Below are 17,652 nucleotides of genomic sequence, written 5' to 3' on the forward strand. Positions count from 1 at the left end.
TTAATGGATAATCTGTAAGTACCTCTATCATCATACTACTCTTTAAGCTTTAAAATATCTCCTTACTCGAGTCCTAACTCGCCTAAAATATATTTGATTAAAAATACTCCAAATGCATTAGTTTTACAATGAACCTAAAAAATAAAACTTCTCTTATAACAATGACTAGAGGAAGTAGTATTATAAGGATGTTGTTAACAAAACTACTACATCACCTTCCTAAATACACCATCTCCCTAAATTCAAAACCACACCCGTATAAAGCCACTAAATTTAGTCTGATAGTGCTAGATTTTGATAATATGCATAAGCTTTTAGATTCAATCGTCATTGTTTTCATCGTAAACAAAAAAAGACATCCGAATTTATTTTTGAAATTACATTGATTTGGGCCAAATCCCAAGGCCCAATAAAAATACTCCAATGCATATTGTGTTTGTCTTCCCTCCATTCACGCTACACCTCAATCCATCTTCTTCTTCTTCTTCCTCCCAAATCTCCCAATTCTCCGATTCCAAACCCAACCTCCACTCCCAGATTCCGTTCTCGATTTCCCCATCACCGCCACTCTCAGTGGGACCCACTCTCACACACATCACCCCGGTACTACTACTACCTACCACCACCACCCTCTTCTCCTTTTCCGATCAAGTTTCCATTTTTACCCTTCCAACCAACTCACCAACGGAAATGAATCGTGGGTTTCAGTTCTCAACGCTTTTCATCAAATGTAGCTCTCAGTATCTCGAATTGTTGTAAAATGTGATGCGATGGAGAATCAGAAAATTTCTAGATTTGGATTTTGAATTGTTAGAGAATTTTGAATTTTGAAAGAATTTTTGGATTTGTAGATTTTGGTTTTGTTGTTGTTGATGTTGAAAAGGAGATGAAATTGAAAGGAGAGAGATGACTGGAGTGTCATTGGGTCTACGAACAGGTAGCTATGGTTCTCTGCAGTTGATTCAAAACGGAAACTATTCGCAGGTACCGGTGCTTGTTCGTAGACCTTCAAAGACGCTCCTTTATAACCCCAAAGATAAAGAAAGGGGTTGTCCTTATATTTGTCGCCATCTTGGACGAGGCAAGGTTGCTATGCTTCTCATGCTTCTTTGTGGCCTTTTCATTTTTGTCTTTGGTTGTTTTACACTTTACAAAGGTTAGTTTAGTTAGTTACTTACTTACTTTTCCATTGTGTTTCATTCATGCATATTTTAACTTGTTTGTAGAGTTTAATGTATATGCACACTATGACTCTATGAGTCCGTTTGATCCGCTAAGAAATAAGAGACTGGATAGGACAACTTCAGTTGTACTGGGATTGATTTTAAAACTGTTCCTGAGAATGGACAAATCGAGGGCAAGAGATTGGACAAAAACTGAAATTCTTGTCGGTCACTAAACCACATGACAATTTTTTGTCCGAAGTACAAGTTGTCTAATATACGAAAATAACATTTTGTCCACCAAACCAAACATCATACACGACAACAAATTGTTCAATCCCTTGTTTCTGTTGTTTTGTCCGGTGTTGTTCGATCTGGTACATGTCTTTTGTAGATCAAACGGATCCCGTCATTCAATCATATCCTATGTTCTTAAATAGAGGCTTTCGCGTAGCAGAATTTGTTCAATCACTATTTTTCTGCGATTTGTTATTTAGTAGAAAATGTTGTAAGATAGTGGCTATAGCATCACTATAGCAATGTTGCATAGCGGAAATTTGGACCAACCGAGATTGGAAACATTGGTCATATCTCACCACATAGATGTTTTATGTTCGTCGAGATATTTTAGAAATTAATATAACAAAATGGCACTATGATTGGCTTTATATGTTGTGCATATATATTAAACTCTTATATAGTTATTTACATTCAATTACTTTTGTAGTATTGGTTATGACTCATGCATACTTTGAAATGTCTTTTTTTTGTGTGTATAACTTTGTAAACTTTTGTTGACCAAATTTGGATCTTTCATGCTGTGCTTTTGGTGTTGTGTTAAACTATAGGTGGAAACATTGAAAACCCACGAGCTTATGCCATTAGTACCTATGAAGCTATAGACATTGGTGGAACAATAAAAGCTAAGTTAAAGGATAATATTATATCGAGACCGACGCCGTTGCCAAATAGGCATAAGAGTTCATTCAGGGATCCTCCTGTTTTCCATTTAGAATCTTCATATAATTTAAAAGGAAAAAAAGGATCTTCCTCTACCGCGGGGCATCTTTGTGACAACTTTGCATTTCCTCCTCCTCCACCGGCCAATAGAAGACGTACTGGACCACGACGTAAGTTTGGCTTTGTGATATTTTTCAGTTGGGCCTTTTTTTTTCTTTCAATTTTTAACTTACAAAATTGTATCTATTTTGAATGTGTGCAATAGCATCTGTATTCTGTATACATATCGAACACAGTGCATATTGAGCTGTTGTCATTTTAGAATTCTGTTTATCAGGTTTTTACTCTTTCCCTTTCAGCATGTCCTGTGTGCTATGTTCCTGTGGAGCAAGCTATAGCTAGTATGCCAATTTCCCCATCAGAGTCTCCCGTACTTCGCACTCTCACATATGCGCATAATGAAAATATGTTTCCAAGGGAACCAGAGGGCGGCTCTGATTTTGGTGGATACCCTTCTCTGGAAGAAAGGGATGCTTCTTTTGATATAAAAGAGACTATGAAAGTGCATTGTGGGTTAGTTATGTTTTGTTAATTGTTTTAATTTTCTCATTAATTGGAGCGTAATGAATTTGATGCAGTAAATCATTCTTGCAGTCATTGTATCTCGGTTGTTAGATAAAGATCAGATGATTCATATTTTGCATTTGTGTTTTAAATCCAATTTGGTGAAGTAGAGACATGACACGTCTGATCTTCAATCCATCTGTCGAGATGTAGTGACTGCAGGAGTTTTTTTAAGGGACAGAATCCAGATCCAGTTTATACTTACTGATGTATTTTTTATGCCTTTTATCTCTTATTTTGGCTGACATATACTACTGTCAGATTTGTCAAAGGAAGCAGACCTGGTCGTCGGACTGGATTTGATTTTGACGAGGAAGATCTCTTAGAGTTGGACCAGTACCATGACATCATTGTTGCATCTGCCATATTTGGTATGATTTATGATTGATTACGTTCTTCATATGCTTTTTTTCCTTTGTTTTCTGTATATCATAGCTCCATCCCATCTATGCCAGGAAACTATGATGTATTACAGCAGCCCAGGAACATCAGTAGACAAGCAAAGAAAAATATTCCTTTCTTCATGTTCATTGATAAAGAGACAGAAATATATATGAGAAATGCCAGTATTTTGGATAGCAGCAGAAGAATTGGATTGTGGAGAATCATTGTTGTCCGGAATATTCCATATGCTGATTCTAGGCGTAATGGAAAGGTTGGTTGCTTACTTTTTCCTTACTCATTATTACAACAGAAATAATCTATTGAAGTTTGATAGTATTTTTGGTCATATGCTCCCTATTTCTAATATCAGGCCACCTACAATATAATGAGTGTGTTACTTATTAAGTTATTATGTGCGGCCTCTTATGAAGTATGTTGCTTCTAAACATATTGCAGATTCCTAAACTTCTTTTGCACAGAATCTTCCCCAATATCCGATATTCAATTTGGATTGATGGGAAGCTTGAGCTCGTTGCAGATCCATATCTAATTCTTGAAAGGTAAAATGCTCTATCTCTTTTTTATTATATTTTTGTTAATATTTCTATTCGTGTTGTCTGTAGAGTGGGATAAGTTTCGATTAACTGTCACTTATACATATACTTCAGAGTCGAAAATAGTATTGTTTGACAAATTTTAGATATCAAAATAGCAGCCATATGATTTAGAAAATTTATTTTATATTAATTGCTAAATGATTTTCCGCATGGATTTACATGATTTTTAAACTTTATTTACCATTTCCAACTTCCTGCCGCCCGAAGTTTCAAGTTGGTCCCTCCCCTTTGGTATTTTCTATAAAAGTTTATGATTTCATTAAATCTTATAACTGCTATTTATAAACTGAATATTCTAATTGCATAATACAGACCTGTGAAACACGGACACCCCTCAGATTAGCCGTGTCTCGTGTCGGACATGTGTCGGTGTCGCCGACACGAATGATTACACTTAATTATGTCATTTTCTCAAATTATTATCATTGTCGACGTGTCAGTGTCCGTTCTTCACAGATACAGACTTAGATTTCTATTTGTAGTATGATGATCAAATTATATAGCCCTTCCGTTTTAGTGTAATACAAGTAACTGTTGCTTATTTAACCAAGTTACCCAGAAGACTTTCAGTATGTAAATAATGATGTGTGTATTGTGAACAATTGCTTACTCTAAAGCAGACTTGATTTGTGCATTTGGGCCTTCAGGAGTAGACCTTAGAGGCCTCTCCATAATATGTTGTTCGCTATCATATATTCATATTCATATGTCAACAGTAATTTTATTTCTGATAGTATATCAGTAATATAATCATTGTCACCGCCTTTTATATCATCCAGGTTCTTGTGGCGCCCAAATGCTACTTTTGCCATTTCGAGACATTACAGACGCTTCGATGTCTTTGTTGAGGCCGAGGCTAATAAAGTAGCTGGAAAATATGAAAATGCTTCCATTGATCGCCAAGTTCAATTTTATCAATACCACGACGGTTTAACTCATTATTCCAGGGCTAAGCTTCCTATAACTAGTGGTAAGAACAATTTCGATATTTACATGCCGGTGTGTGCCAAATAGGTTATTATTATTATTATGCGCTGAGTGCCTTGTGCCTCTGCAGATGTTCCTGAAGGTTGTGTTATCATTAGAGAACACATTCCAATTACAAATTTGTTTACCTGCTTATGGTTCAATGAAGTTGATCGCTTTACTTCGAGGGATCAGTTAAGCTTTTCCACAGTAAGAGACAAAATAATGGCAAAAGTGGATTGGAGTATCAATATGTTTCTGGATTGTGAAAGGCGTAACTTTGTGATACAGGTTAGTTTTTTCTCGTCATACTCGCTGAACATTACACACTCACACACATATAAACTTCTCTTACAATATCTATTTCCTAATTTGTTCTTGAATTAAAGAATTGTTATGTTGTTGGTTTGTGATAAACAAAATCAGGCTTACCATAGAGACGTATTGGAAAACATGCCTCCTCCTTCTCCTCCAGTTATTGTAATTCGGCGTCCTAATCCACCTGTTTCCTACAAGCCTCCGACGAAGAAGAATCCTAGGCACGGAAGAGATAGGAGATCAGGCTCTAGGCGTCATCGTAAAGTAGTAGACAATGTTGTTATGAACCAAATTTTAATTTAGTCTTAATATTTTCTCCTTGAGATTTTGGTTTCTTCTGTAACACAAGGTTCTAAATTGTAAATGCATTCTTTGTTGCAAATTAATTATACATGAAAGAGCTCTGAACAACTGATACCATTTCGAAATTGTTGCTTCCTTTTTATGTTTTAATTGTAAATATCTGTCTTTGACAAGATCCTTCCTTACCTTTTTCAAAAGGGTAAGAAAAAAAAAGGGAGAAAGAAATGGGTTATCAGTTGTGCATTTTACACAAAATACAATTTGTATTCATAAGTTATATTGTTAGTTATTTTTTTTTTTGACAGAAGTTAGTTATTTTTTTAATCTTCATATATACTTGCAAAATTTGTTCATGATAATAATGAGAAAACATTCAAGCATCACCATGCCCCAAATTTATCCAAAATATAGTTGGATATTGAATCAATCACCGACGAGGGTTGGTCTAGTAAAGGGGTTAGACTCCTACAACATGGCGAATTAAAGTTCAAATTTTTACTGCGAAAAGAGACCTACATTACCTATATAAAAATTCTAACTTTAAAATTTAAACCGTGTAATCTCAATAGAAAGACTATGAACTTATTAACTACATGCAATAATGGATGTTGACGGCACCTAATTCAGATCTCACAATAGTTTGCACATTATAATGCTATCAACTAAATTTGAAAAAACAGAGCAGTTTCTCCCTCAAATATAATACTATTATTTTTCATCCTCCAAATAGTAACAAGCCAAATGAGATGACTAACTTTAATTTCTTAAAATTTAACTAAATTTTCAAATAAATTGAAATGCTTCCAACTTGTCTCTTATGTGCTAATTTCGACCTCCAACCATTTAAAAATGGTCTTCAACACATTTTAAACAAAGAACGATTGAAGATTGGAACGACCCTGTTCAGACTAGTTTCTCTGTAATTTTTATTTTCGGGGCTTAGCTCCTCCATTCTTTCAAAAAAATATATTTAATAAATAGAAATTTAATTATAAACATGCTATTATTATTTTTTTTGACAAAAATAAATATGATACTATACTTATAAAAGTAACAAGAAAAAATTAAATAAATAATAGATACGTTCCATGCATTGCATTCTTAAGTTTTTCTTTTTAAAATTTTAATTGACCGAGGTTTGATTTTGTTTCTTAAGCAATGATATCATTTTAAGAAAAAAAATGAAAAAAAAATCACTTAAAATAGAAAAAAAATCTCATGTGATCACAATATTGAACCATCAGACGCATAAACAAAACAGGAAAAAAATTGAAGAAATAATTAAATGATATGCATTATTTTGTGTGCACGTCAAAATATATTTATTTCGAGTTTTGACTACTCGAAATAAATATAACTTTCTGCTTCTTAAAAAAAAAAACTTTCCTTGTCACCTTTTCTCTTTGGTTTGCTATAAATAATCACTTCTCACCTTTTAAGTTAAGTTCTCAAAGGCAAACAAAAGAAAGAGAGAGAGGTGGTGCATGCCATATCAATGGAGTCTGCAAAGAGTTTACTTCCACTATCTAATGATGTGAAACAGAGCCATGAGACAGAACATAAAGTTCCAACCATGACAAGAAAAGGAGTTTATGCTGCTTTATCTTATATGGCCTCTTCAGGTTTTTTTTACCTCTTTCAAACATCATTTTCTTATTTATTTACAATCCATATTTTTACCATAGGAAATGTTTTCTGAACACAAACCTGACAAAAATATGGTCTGCCTATCTTTTTATCATTTTTTAATATTTTTTCACATATTTCGGGCTGTGTGTACATACCGATGAGGTGTACGGTGTTTATATCGTGTTTGAAATTTTTTTGCTCCGATAGTAGTATATCTTGTAAAATTTTCTTTATTTTTCTTAATTTTTTGTATTAATACTGTCATGTGGTTCCCTAACTCTAATAAAGCTTCAGGTGAAAATGAATAAGAATTTCATAAAGAGATTAGTTTTGATATAATGTGAGTGTAAAAAGTTATACAGCGTTTGTCTAATTTCAGAAGTATTTATGATTATAGTCAAACGCTTGAATAATATGACGATAATGATTGATCGACAATGTAAAAAGAATTATATAGTGGATCTATATGTTTTAAATTCTTTGATAAATGTCTTTTTCAATATTATTATATAAAAAAAAAACTTATTATGTATATATTTTATATCATTGTCTCTTAAACATTTTATCATATGCTTGATATTGGTGTGTGCTTAACAATATTTGATAAATGAGATTAGTTGTTTATAAATAGATTCAAAATACAAATTCATAATTTGAGTTATTATTCTATCATTGTTCAACAATTCTAATTTATTTCGTTAAAAGGGAAAAAAATAATTCTATTTTATTAGTAAATGAAAGTACAGTACTATTTTTTACTATTCTATCATTGTTTTCATGTTCAGCCAGAGAATGTCACATTCTTTTAGTGCCTAATTAAAGTCTACATAAAGATCAATGTGATCTAAGTCAAATAACTAAGGTGTGGCATGGGAGCTTATAAAAAAAAAATAAAAACAAAACAAAGGTGTGGCATGGGAATGGGACCATTTTGGTGTGAATTTGTTTAGGATTAGATGAACTTCATCGTGCACAAGTTAATAATCTTTAACTGAGTTGAACCTAAGTCAACTCTACAAAACCGGTTTGTAAGATAAAGATTGTCATCACTTATAAACACATATTTGGGTCATCTTGCAACTGATGTGAGACTTCTTAACACACATCCTCGCATCCAGCACTATTGAGCTTGGTGCGCGGATAAAAATGGTGGATGTGCGGCTCAACGGATCGTGGAGGAAGCTCTGCTGCCGTCTTAAAATTGAGAGTTTGGACTAACTAAACCCTATAAATTTAACTGGCTTATATGATGAGGATTACCCTCACTTATAAACACATATTTAAGTCATCTCGTGAGACTTTTTAACAGTTTATCTTCTTTCCACTTTTTAAGGTGATCCAACCCAACAATGTCTATTATTGTCAGGCGTGCATATAATATGGGTAACCAATTGGTGTTGTGCTCAATACATCAAGGATTGCCATGGCCCAATAGCTGCATGTGGCTTAGTTAGTGATATGTTTTTAAAATGTTTCAACCCAAAAATTATCTTAATCAATGATTAATACTAACATTTATTTATATTGTAAAGATATAGTAATATGAAAGATACAAAAGAGGAACATATTTAAGTGGTGAGATGTTATGATAAGGATATGAAGAAAAGACTAACATAATACTTGTGTAGTGTGTTTATCAGGGAGTGTACGGTTGATTGCACTCCACAAATTATTTTTTATTAAAAAGTTGTAAATGTGCCTTTTTGTCTAACATCTCTTTATACTTTTCTAGTGACTACTTTGGGCATAAAATTTGGAAAATTATATTATCTTTTAGGTTTTTTATTTTATTTTTATGTTTCATATATCCTTGATAAAACAATTTGGACTCTAGAGTCTAGATTGATTTTGTTGAGGGGTTTGGAGTGCGTTGAGACCAACAGGCAACAACAGATTAAAAAATAGGACCATCAAGACTCGAACACCACATCTATCAAAAAGCTTTAAGACAATGAAAATAAAGGTTATCTTAGTTATATATATTAGTCGATATGAGATTAATCACTTATATTTAAAGTTTAAAAATCTCTCCGAATATCCTATCATTATACATGTATTGTCTTTAACGACCAACAGAACGGGTCGCACGACTCTAAACACACTATGAGCAACCACTTATAAACAAGCAAAGATCAATGCTTTATCTCACCACATGTGTAATGTGCTATATATTTTAGTTTGGAAATGAATCTGAGTTCATATCTTGAGTCAGTGCTATAGTTTTGTTGTTTTCTTGTTTTTATGGCTGGAAAGTATATAGATTAGCATGCTTTTCTAAATTAAATTATTACATGATTGGATCTCAGGTTCAAGTTGCTTTTTGTTGTTGTCTTCTTGTGGGAATGTACTTTCTTTTCTTCCTTAGTGTTCTTTTCTCTAAAAATTAAAAGCTTATATTATAATATAGAAAAGTCTTAAAAAAATTCACTAATGAAAGTAACCCCACTCATCTAAAGTTCCTCTATTTAGTATCACATCACCACTTCAAAAGTTTTAGTTCCCTCATTAGTTAATGTAAAATCATTTTAAGGCAAGTACCTATGTAATATATAGAAGAGCACAAGTAATTACTTTCTAGTGATTAATGAGTTTCGGTCAAGGACGGATCATTTAGAAGAATTCGAGTTTGAATCTTAGGTGAAATAATTATTAGTCAAATTTTACTTGCAATACATCTCAAATGAGGGTTGACACATACTACATATGGTTAGACCTTTCACTTAGTTGTTACTTGTGTGAAAACATTGACAATATAGATGCAAACAAAACAAATATTTCTTTATATTTTACTAAAGTACAGAAAGTCCGGGATAAAAAACTTGACCCAACACCACACAAAACTGTAGGAATCAACCCTAAAAGGGCATTGCAGCAAAATAAAATCAACTTACACATAAGCATTAATAAAACATAACCAGACAAAAATCCGATATATAAGCCCAAATGCGAGACAGACAAATACACACCAAAAGCACAACCCAACAAACCCAACACGGGGCCCGAAATCAAGATACAAAAATATGGTGTGTAAAACGCCGTAAGCATCGAAACAAAACGAGCCTGAATAAATTCAATCCCATCTTGAGGTACGGTGAGTGAAACCAACCGTTAACACGGAAACAAATCAAGTAACCGACAACTTACTATAAACAACAAGTAACAAAGCCCTTTGCTTTGAATATAAGTAAACATTAAAATATATTTGATATAAATTTGAGTCAAATACGCTTTAATTTTTGCTTATATTTAAACCGAGAGTAGTAACATATTTTAAATTTTATATTGATAATTTTACATCTTCATGGTACCATTGCCTAATCTGGTGTTCTACATCTTTTATCAGTTAGGACACTAAAAAAGAATTGATGCAGTTATGTTTCTGCTACATATGTTAATTGTTTGAATAAACATGATTTGCCACTATAACATTTTATTGTAAAACTTGATTTTGGTACAGTTCTTTTGGTCATGTTCAATAAAGCAGCTCTCACTTCTTACAAGTTCCCATTTACAAATGTCATCACACTTTCTCAGGTAAATTCATTTTTTCAAGGTGGTTTGTGACTCCTAATTCCTTAGTTTATTCTCCTGCAATGTTAGCGAATTTCAATTTATCCTGCCTATAATTTTTTTTTCCCAATTACCTCCCGTAATGTGAAAATTCCGTCCTTTTACCCCCTCATGGAATATGCTGACTTAAGATTCGGTTCATGTTTGTTTCAGATGGTGTGTGCATTTGTTATTCTCTATGTGTTGAAATCACTCAAGATAATTTCTTTCACAACTGGTGAATCCCAAAACAGCTCTAAGTCTAACAATTCAATAATATTTGTGTCCTTCAATACATTAGTCTACACATTTCCTCTAGCATTAACATATTTGTTGTTTATGGTAAGTATTTCTAACCATTGATTTTTTATTTGTACACATTAAATTTTGGTCTTTTTTTTTTCTTCTTTGTTCTAGACTATATAAGAACATAAGTTTTCAGGTGGTGACCATGGAAGCTGTTCGCGGCATAAATATTCCGATGTACACCACTCTTAGAAGAACTACTGTGGCCTTTACAATGGTAATGGAGTATTTTCTATCTGGGAAGAAACATTCAAGTTTTGTTCTTGGAAGGTATAGTACTCTCATTGTTCTTCTTTCCAATTGTTGTACTTAGATCAATTCATGATAATGATAATTAAAGTGACTATGGATTTTATGCCATGTCAACAAAATTTTGCAATGTCACCACTTTTAGATTAAAAAATCTAACTGAAGGACCAAAATATTAAATTTTAAAAAGGGGGATCAATTTCATGATCGAGTGAAAATAAGAGATACTAAAACTGCAATTAGGCTTATATGTTAGTATCCGATGAGAGACTCACATCACTTGAGATATGGCCTAGTAGCCTTCACAAAGCTTTGACATTGCTCACTTTACAAATTAGTTTTGTGGATTTGAATTAGACGTTAAACTCAAATTCTAAAATGGTATCAGAATATATGCACGCCAAGAACATTGTCATTCTAAGACACTCTTGACGCTTAGGACTGAACAACTAAACTATGAATAATTTGCGTAGAATAACATATTTTTTTCCTTAAAAATGAGCTGTTTAGTTTTATGTAGTTATTAAATTTCTTAGTTCTAAGCGATAATTATGCTTTAATTACTTTGCCTGACGGATTAAGGATTTATTAGTGTTGGGATTATCATAGCTGGTGCTTTGATTGCTGGAGCTAGAGACTTATCATTTGATGCTTATGCCTATACAGTTGTTTTCATAGAAAACATGTGCAAAGCAGTGTATCTTGCTTCTATTTCTCGTGTTGGTAAGATCATCAATGTTTCATGTTATGTCTCATTCATTTGACTATGTTTTAAGTCTATCATGAATCTCATATACTAATTCAATTTTTCATAGGTAAAGCTAGTGGTCTTAATATATTTGGTCTTCTATGGGTCAATGGTAAGATTGAAAATGTAATTTACTTTATCTCCTATTTCATTGATTTAAAACGGGAGAAAATAGTATATGTCAATCCATAGCAACCGTCTATTCTCCCAAATCACTCCACTACATCCCATTTCAATTGTATGACATGGAAAAACGCTTAATTCATATTGAATGTTAGTGTAAAATTAATTTACACTGACGGAACATATTCATTAAACTCTTAAAACATTGTAATAATTGGACTCGTCGTAACTTAACCCTTTCTTTTTTTATTTTTAGTGTTGATCTGTGGACCAATTATGTTTCTTTACTCCTTGCTTAGAGGTGACCTACAATCAACACTCAACTTCCCATACTTGTTCCACACTGGATTTCAGGTGCTTGTTACCAAATGCTTAGAACATTGCAAATCTTGTTACCAAATATTAATTAATATACTTGGAAAATTCATGTATCTTGGTCAGGTTGTGATGGCTCTGTCCTGTGCTTTTACTTTCTTTATAAACTACATTGTAGTTTTAAATACAACTGTCAACTCAGCACTTACACAAGCAATCTGTGGTAATTTAAAGGTTAGTTATGTTTCTACATTATGTAATTCTTAACATCAACTGCCTAAATTTTGCTGACTGTACTAACCATAAGTTTCAACATGAAAACCATTTTGCTTACGTTGTATGTTTCATGCAAAAAGGACTGAATAGCTAAGAAGCATCGACACAAATACAGACACCAAACACAACAGTGATACTAATACATCTATATTATTATTTGAAAATTTAAACTAATTGAATATAACCACACGTATTAGTGACATACCGGTGTTTGACCCAAACACACATGTGACATGACTTGAATCTGAAATGTCGGTGTTATGTAGTTGAAAGTTCATAAATATACCTGATAGTTGACTATTACTTCTTTTGTAGGATGTTTTTACTAGTGGGATCGGTTGGGCAATATTTGGAGGACTTCCATATGATTTGGTAAACACAAATTCCTTTGAGGACTTGAATTCTTGATTAGTGGCTCATTAACACTTCTATTTTTTTTTTTACTAATAGTGGTTCATTAACATTGTATTCAATTTTTTTTTTTGTAAACTTATAATGTCATTTGTTTTGATTGTATGCAGTTCAATGTTCTTGGTCAATCACTTGGCTTCTTTGGTTCCTGTTTGTATGCCTATTGTAAAATCCAAGGAATATGAAGATGACAGAGTTCATTAAGCAACATCAAAACTAAAAGAAGGTAGAATGGTGCAAGATTATACCATACCCCCTTCAGATTTTGCTATAATAGAGACTAGAGGATCAGGATTGTTTTCAGTTTCAAGGAAACTTGCATACGATCTTAGCCATTAAAAATATCGTATTTTGATATGTAGATATTTTGGACCACGTAGGATATTATGTTGAACAAAAGCTATGATATATTGGCAAATGCAAATTTTGTAATTTTTATACTTAATAAGTCTTTTGGTCTCATGCATTAAAGTTTCAATTTGATTCCCTCATGAAAAACATTTCGCTGATTTAATAATCGTCGCCAAGTGGCCATATAATACCGTGTAATTCGCCAATTGTTGCAAATAGATGTCTTGTGTGGCAAATGGTTATCCAATGTGGCGGCACATTGAATAACCATATAACTTCCTTAACCTCATATTTCATTTGTTAAGAGTTGGTTTACATAAGATATAAGATCTCTAAAGTCAAATGTTGCATAGCCAACAAGGCTGCATGCTGCTACTAGCACCATTAGTCCTAAAAACCAGGCACAAATTACTAGCACCATAAGTTTGAATCATGATCCTGTGGTGACTGCACACAGTCAACAAGCTTAAAACCGTCAGATCAAGATCCAGATTTCGACTGAATTTTAATATTAAATAAAAATTAAAAATTGTCTTAAGAATTGAATTGTCCTATTCTGATCAAGATCGAATGGCCTGCTGCCAACTGCATGCAGCAACGACTACACTGAATCTGGATTGCTTAAGTTCTACGAAATCTCACTCAACTTTCCAACAAACTTTCTTGCAATCACTCATATGTCTGCATACCATACTAACTGTATTAGCCAAATTAAGCTTTCATCGGTACTCAAATAAGTATTAGCATTGAATTAAAAACATGTCGTAGCTAACGAAAAGAATGTTTCAGCTTCTCAATACTTTATCTCAAACTCACTGCTCAACGTAGCATCTGTTATCATCTCACTGTACTAGTTCTCCACCCAATAAGCTATCAATATCTGTTATCATTTCACTTCAAGTTTTTTCACTAACAAAGCTTTGTAAAGCCATGGATGGAGTTCATTGATTTAAAAAGTCAAACAAACCTCAGTGCATTAGTATTAGTAATTAGTTGACATCTAGACCCATAAGTGATAACTAGTTGAAATTCCCTCAATTTTTTTGAACTATAAACTCAACAATCATGGAAGGTGAAAAATGTGTTTTATTAATGGGATATATGAGAAGTTTCATGATATGTGAAAGGCGAACCAAGATGGCTTTGGCATAGCTGCTGAGTGAAAATAATTCAGATGAAGGGACTGATGATAAATTTTGTATGATTTCAGAATGTGGTGGAAAACTAAACTTTACTGAGCAGATTGATAGATAAGAATGAGGATGCTGAAGAGACTGATGATAAATTTAGAACAGGGTTTACCAGCAACCACCTATAAAAATTAGTGTTATTCTCACCTTGTGGCAGTAGGTAGGTGAGTATTTCCTAAGCATTTCAAAAGATGTTTCAATCCTATTGCATTTTCAAAACAGTACATATAAAAGCAAACACGCAGAATTGGAAATAACTTATCGAGGGATATTAAGTTAATTTCATAGGAATCTAAAGCATATTAAGCATAACATATCTTCAGGCATTCATCAATGTCTACAACTGTAAAATCATCAAAGAAAACAAGCCAACTTTGTCCCAAAATCAAAGCTACCAAAAGACAGGAGGAAAAAATAACTAGGAAAACTTGGATCAAGATCAAGCATCTGCAATTGTCACCTCAACCTCAACACCAGGTTCAATGGTGATGGAGGTAATTTGCTTAACCACATCTGGGGAACTGTAAAGGTCAATGACTCTCTTGTGCACACGGAGTTCAAACCTATCCCAAGTGTTGGTACCTGAAACAAGAGGAAGCTCAAGAAATGAACACAAGCATTTCATAATTTTCATTCGATAAACAAGTAACGACATTCAATAAAGCACCCATTGAACACAATAATTCAACAATTGAGTCGGAAACACAACAATATTACTGTTTTATGAGAAACATTAGTAACATACAGTTCAGGCGCATAATGATAATTACATTTCCATGACTTGGAATAAGTTCAGAAAACATACTTTTCAAGATTTTGAATTATATTTTCGGCCACATGAATTTTCAACACTCATGCACACATAAAAACACTTCCATGACAAGAAAAGGAAATATACAAAACCCTTCAAACTAATTGCATAGAAGAGAATCAACCATGAGATAAATAACTACACAGAGCAAGAAATGAACCCATAATTGAAGTCTTAAAGCAGTCAATTTTAGCACAGAAAAAATTGCCGAGGAACATTATGATTCAAGTACCAATTACCAGATACCGACAAAAAAGAGTTAAAATTTAGATAATTTGCTGTCTTCAGACAGTTTGAAAACTGAAAAAAATCCATCTTCACACTAATGTCAATATAAGTTTCAAGAGTATTGATATCCAACACATAGAGCACGGCACGATATGGAACACCTTTCCGTCAAACTAAAAGACAGCACAAACGAAGACTTCAAGGAGCAATATAATGAAGGGACTTTTAAAATTTGAAACGGAATCACGGAAAAAATGCAGCTATACAGGAATTGCCTTTTTGTTATTTTTGAGATAGTTGGCATAATCGAATTTTACAGCTAACTTTGCATAAGCAAGTTCATCTCTGGGAGCATTTGGAATGCAGCTTATCTAATTCATATTATTACACACTCAAACTATAAGCTGTTCTGGGAGCTTATTGAAATAAGCACGAACAACCTATGAATTTATCATAAATTATGTGTATACTGAGAAACTGTTAGACTCTTTATTGTGTTGTGTATACTTAGATCGAAGACTTCTTTATCATAAATTATATGTATATGGAGAAGCTGTTACACTGGTAAAAATTCTTATGTTATAAAATAAACCATTAAATCCGAATAAGCTCCAAGTAATCTCTTTCAATAGTTCACTAGAATAATTCTCATTTTGTTGCCTATCACTAATTGAGAACTAATCCCCATAAATTCTCTGAAACCATTTAACCTCCACATAAAAAACACACTATAGAGTGGGATTAAAGCATGCACGCCCAAACACAAGCAGAGCAAACGACGCATGTCCAAAAGTAAACCAACCCCTTGGACTGCTACGAAAAACATCATCCGATATAACCACGATTATACGACCGATCATATAGAACATTGTTTATTTGGTCAGCAATCATTTTTTTAGGATTTAAAAAACAGACAACAATGTGCATACATCATGGAAAGTAACCGCAAAGTGAAAATCAAAAGATCAACCCACTAGTAGCAAAGTATAATTGTAGAGACAAAATAAATGCCATACCTTCACCACAAGGGGACTTCCTTGTAGTGATGTGAAGAACTTTAGTAGGCATCCTGACAGGTCCCTTGACTCTAAGATGTTTGTCCTTCGCACCACGAACCAAATCAGCGCAAACTAACAACAAAGCAAGAAAACTCTAAACATCAGCCTATATTTAGTGATAACAACAAACATAAAGACAGAAACTTAATAAAATACTGACCCTTCTCGAGATTTTTGACATGTTTCGAGGAGAGAGTGATCCTAATCTTGTGGATCTGCTCCTGAGACTCTTCCAATCCAACCTTTGTGGGTTTCGGAGCAGCGTAAGCCATGGTTCAAAGTAAAACTGAAAAATTCATATAACAATCACTTTCATCAAATTTATGAACCATAATACAACATACAAAGAACATGTCAGTATTGAATTAATTCCCAAAATATCAAACTTTATACTTATTGAGTATTCAAAATTCATGTGAAACATAAAACAAATTGAAATTCAGAACCAATGCAAACAATAAAAAAAATGATTTTTTTTTACATCAATCGAAATTGAAATACCCTTCAAACATACTAATCCAGTAACAAATATTAAACAAAAAGGGGTAACAAAATCAAACACAAAAACACAAATTAAAATAAAAAAACGATTGATGTGAGAAGCAGTGAAGAACTACCTTGTAAGAAGACGAGAAACGCTACGAAGCTTCTGTGCTGGAAATTTCCGGCGATGGTGGTTTGGAGAGGTAAGGGAGGCGGTGAAGAAGAATGGTTGACGACGATACAAGCTGCTAGGGTTTCTTCAATTTTATTTGAAAGTTTGTGTTTTATTTTATCTTCTGTGGGGGTGCATGAAACATAGAGGGGTGCGCGCCAAGTAATATGCAAGGGAGGAGAGGGGAAGCAGCCCAAATAAAAGAGGTCTATATACTAATAGGGAGAAGTGATTTATTTTTTCCACCCTACCCATCTTTTTGCGCGCCCTACTTAAATAGCTGACATCCCCAAAAATACCTTACATTTATAATGTTTGCTACTTAAGTAGCGGATGATATTTTTCAAAAATTCTCATTTTTATAACGTCTGCTACTTAAGTAGCGGAAAAGTAAAAAGGAAAAGACGTAAAACGCGCG

General features: G+C 33.3%; 3 protein-coding genes across 3 annotated transcripts; 2 read left to right on the forward strand and 1 right to left on the reverse strand.

The window, feature by feature from the left end:
* Positions 1 to 422: 422 nt before the first annotated feature.
* Positions 423 to 5,665, forward strand: LOC123895163 (probable hexosyltransferase MUCI70). Its single transcript, XM_045945391.1, has 9 exons — positions 423 to 1,156; positions 2,012 to 2,293; positions 2,483 to 2,696; positions 3,009 to 3,118; positions 3,203 to 3,402; positions 3,588 to 3,691; positions 4,528 to 4,718; positions 4,806 to 5,005; positions 5,141 to 5,665. Exons 1-9 carry the CDS (start codon positions 907 to 909, stop codon positions 5,333 to 5,335), a joined length of 1,746 nt encoding a protein of 581 aa, XP_045801347.1. The 5' UTR covers positions 423 to 906; the 3' UTR covers positions 5,336 to 5,665.
* Positions 5,666 to 6,740: 1,075 nt separating this feature from the next.
* LOC123895165 (UDP-N-acetylglucosamine transporter UGNT1-like) lies at positions 6,741 to 13,501 on the forward strand. The gene is made up of 10 exons (XM_045945392.1): positions 6,741 to 6,957; positions 10,422 to 10,498; positions 10,688 to 10,855; positions 10,956 to 11,089; positions 11,661 to 11,791; positions 11,884 to 11,928; positions 12,196 to 12,293; positions 12,381 to 12,488; positions 12,846 to 12,902; positions 13,052 to 13,501. Exons 1-10 carry the CDS (start codon positions 6,831 to 6,833, stop codon positions 13,124 to 13,126), a joined length of 1,020 nt encoding a protein of 339 aa, XP_045801348.1. The 5' UTR covers positions 6,741 to 6,830; the 3' UTR covers positions 13,127 to 13,501.
* A 1,228-nt stretch (positions 13,502 to 14,729) lies between these two features.
* Positions 14,730 to 17,366, reverse strand: LOC123895166 (40S ribosomal protein S20-2-like). Its single transcript, XM_045945393.1, has 4 exons — positions 17,197 to 17,366; positions 16,740 to 16,865; positions 16,538 to 16,651; positions 14,730 to 15,064 (listed from the first exon to the last, which is right to left on the reverse strand). Exons 2-4 carry the CDS (start codon positions 16,849 to 16,851, stop codon positions 14,922 to 14,924), a joined length of 369 nt encoding a protein of 122 aa, XP_045801349.1. The 5' UTR covers positions 16,852 to 16,865; positions 17,197 to 17,366; the 3' UTR covers positions 14,730 to 14,921.
* Between the last annotated feature and the right edge of the window lie 286 nt (positions 17,367 to 17,652).

The sequence above is a fragment of the Trifolium pratense genome, linkage group LG7 (assembly GCF_020283565.1).
Source record: "Trifolium pratense cultivar HEN17-A07 linkage group LG7, ARS_RC_1.1, whole genome shotgun sequence".
Lineage (NCBI taxonomy): Eukaryota > Viridiplantae > Streptophyta > Magnoliopsida > Fabales > Fabaceae > Trifolium > Trifolium pratense.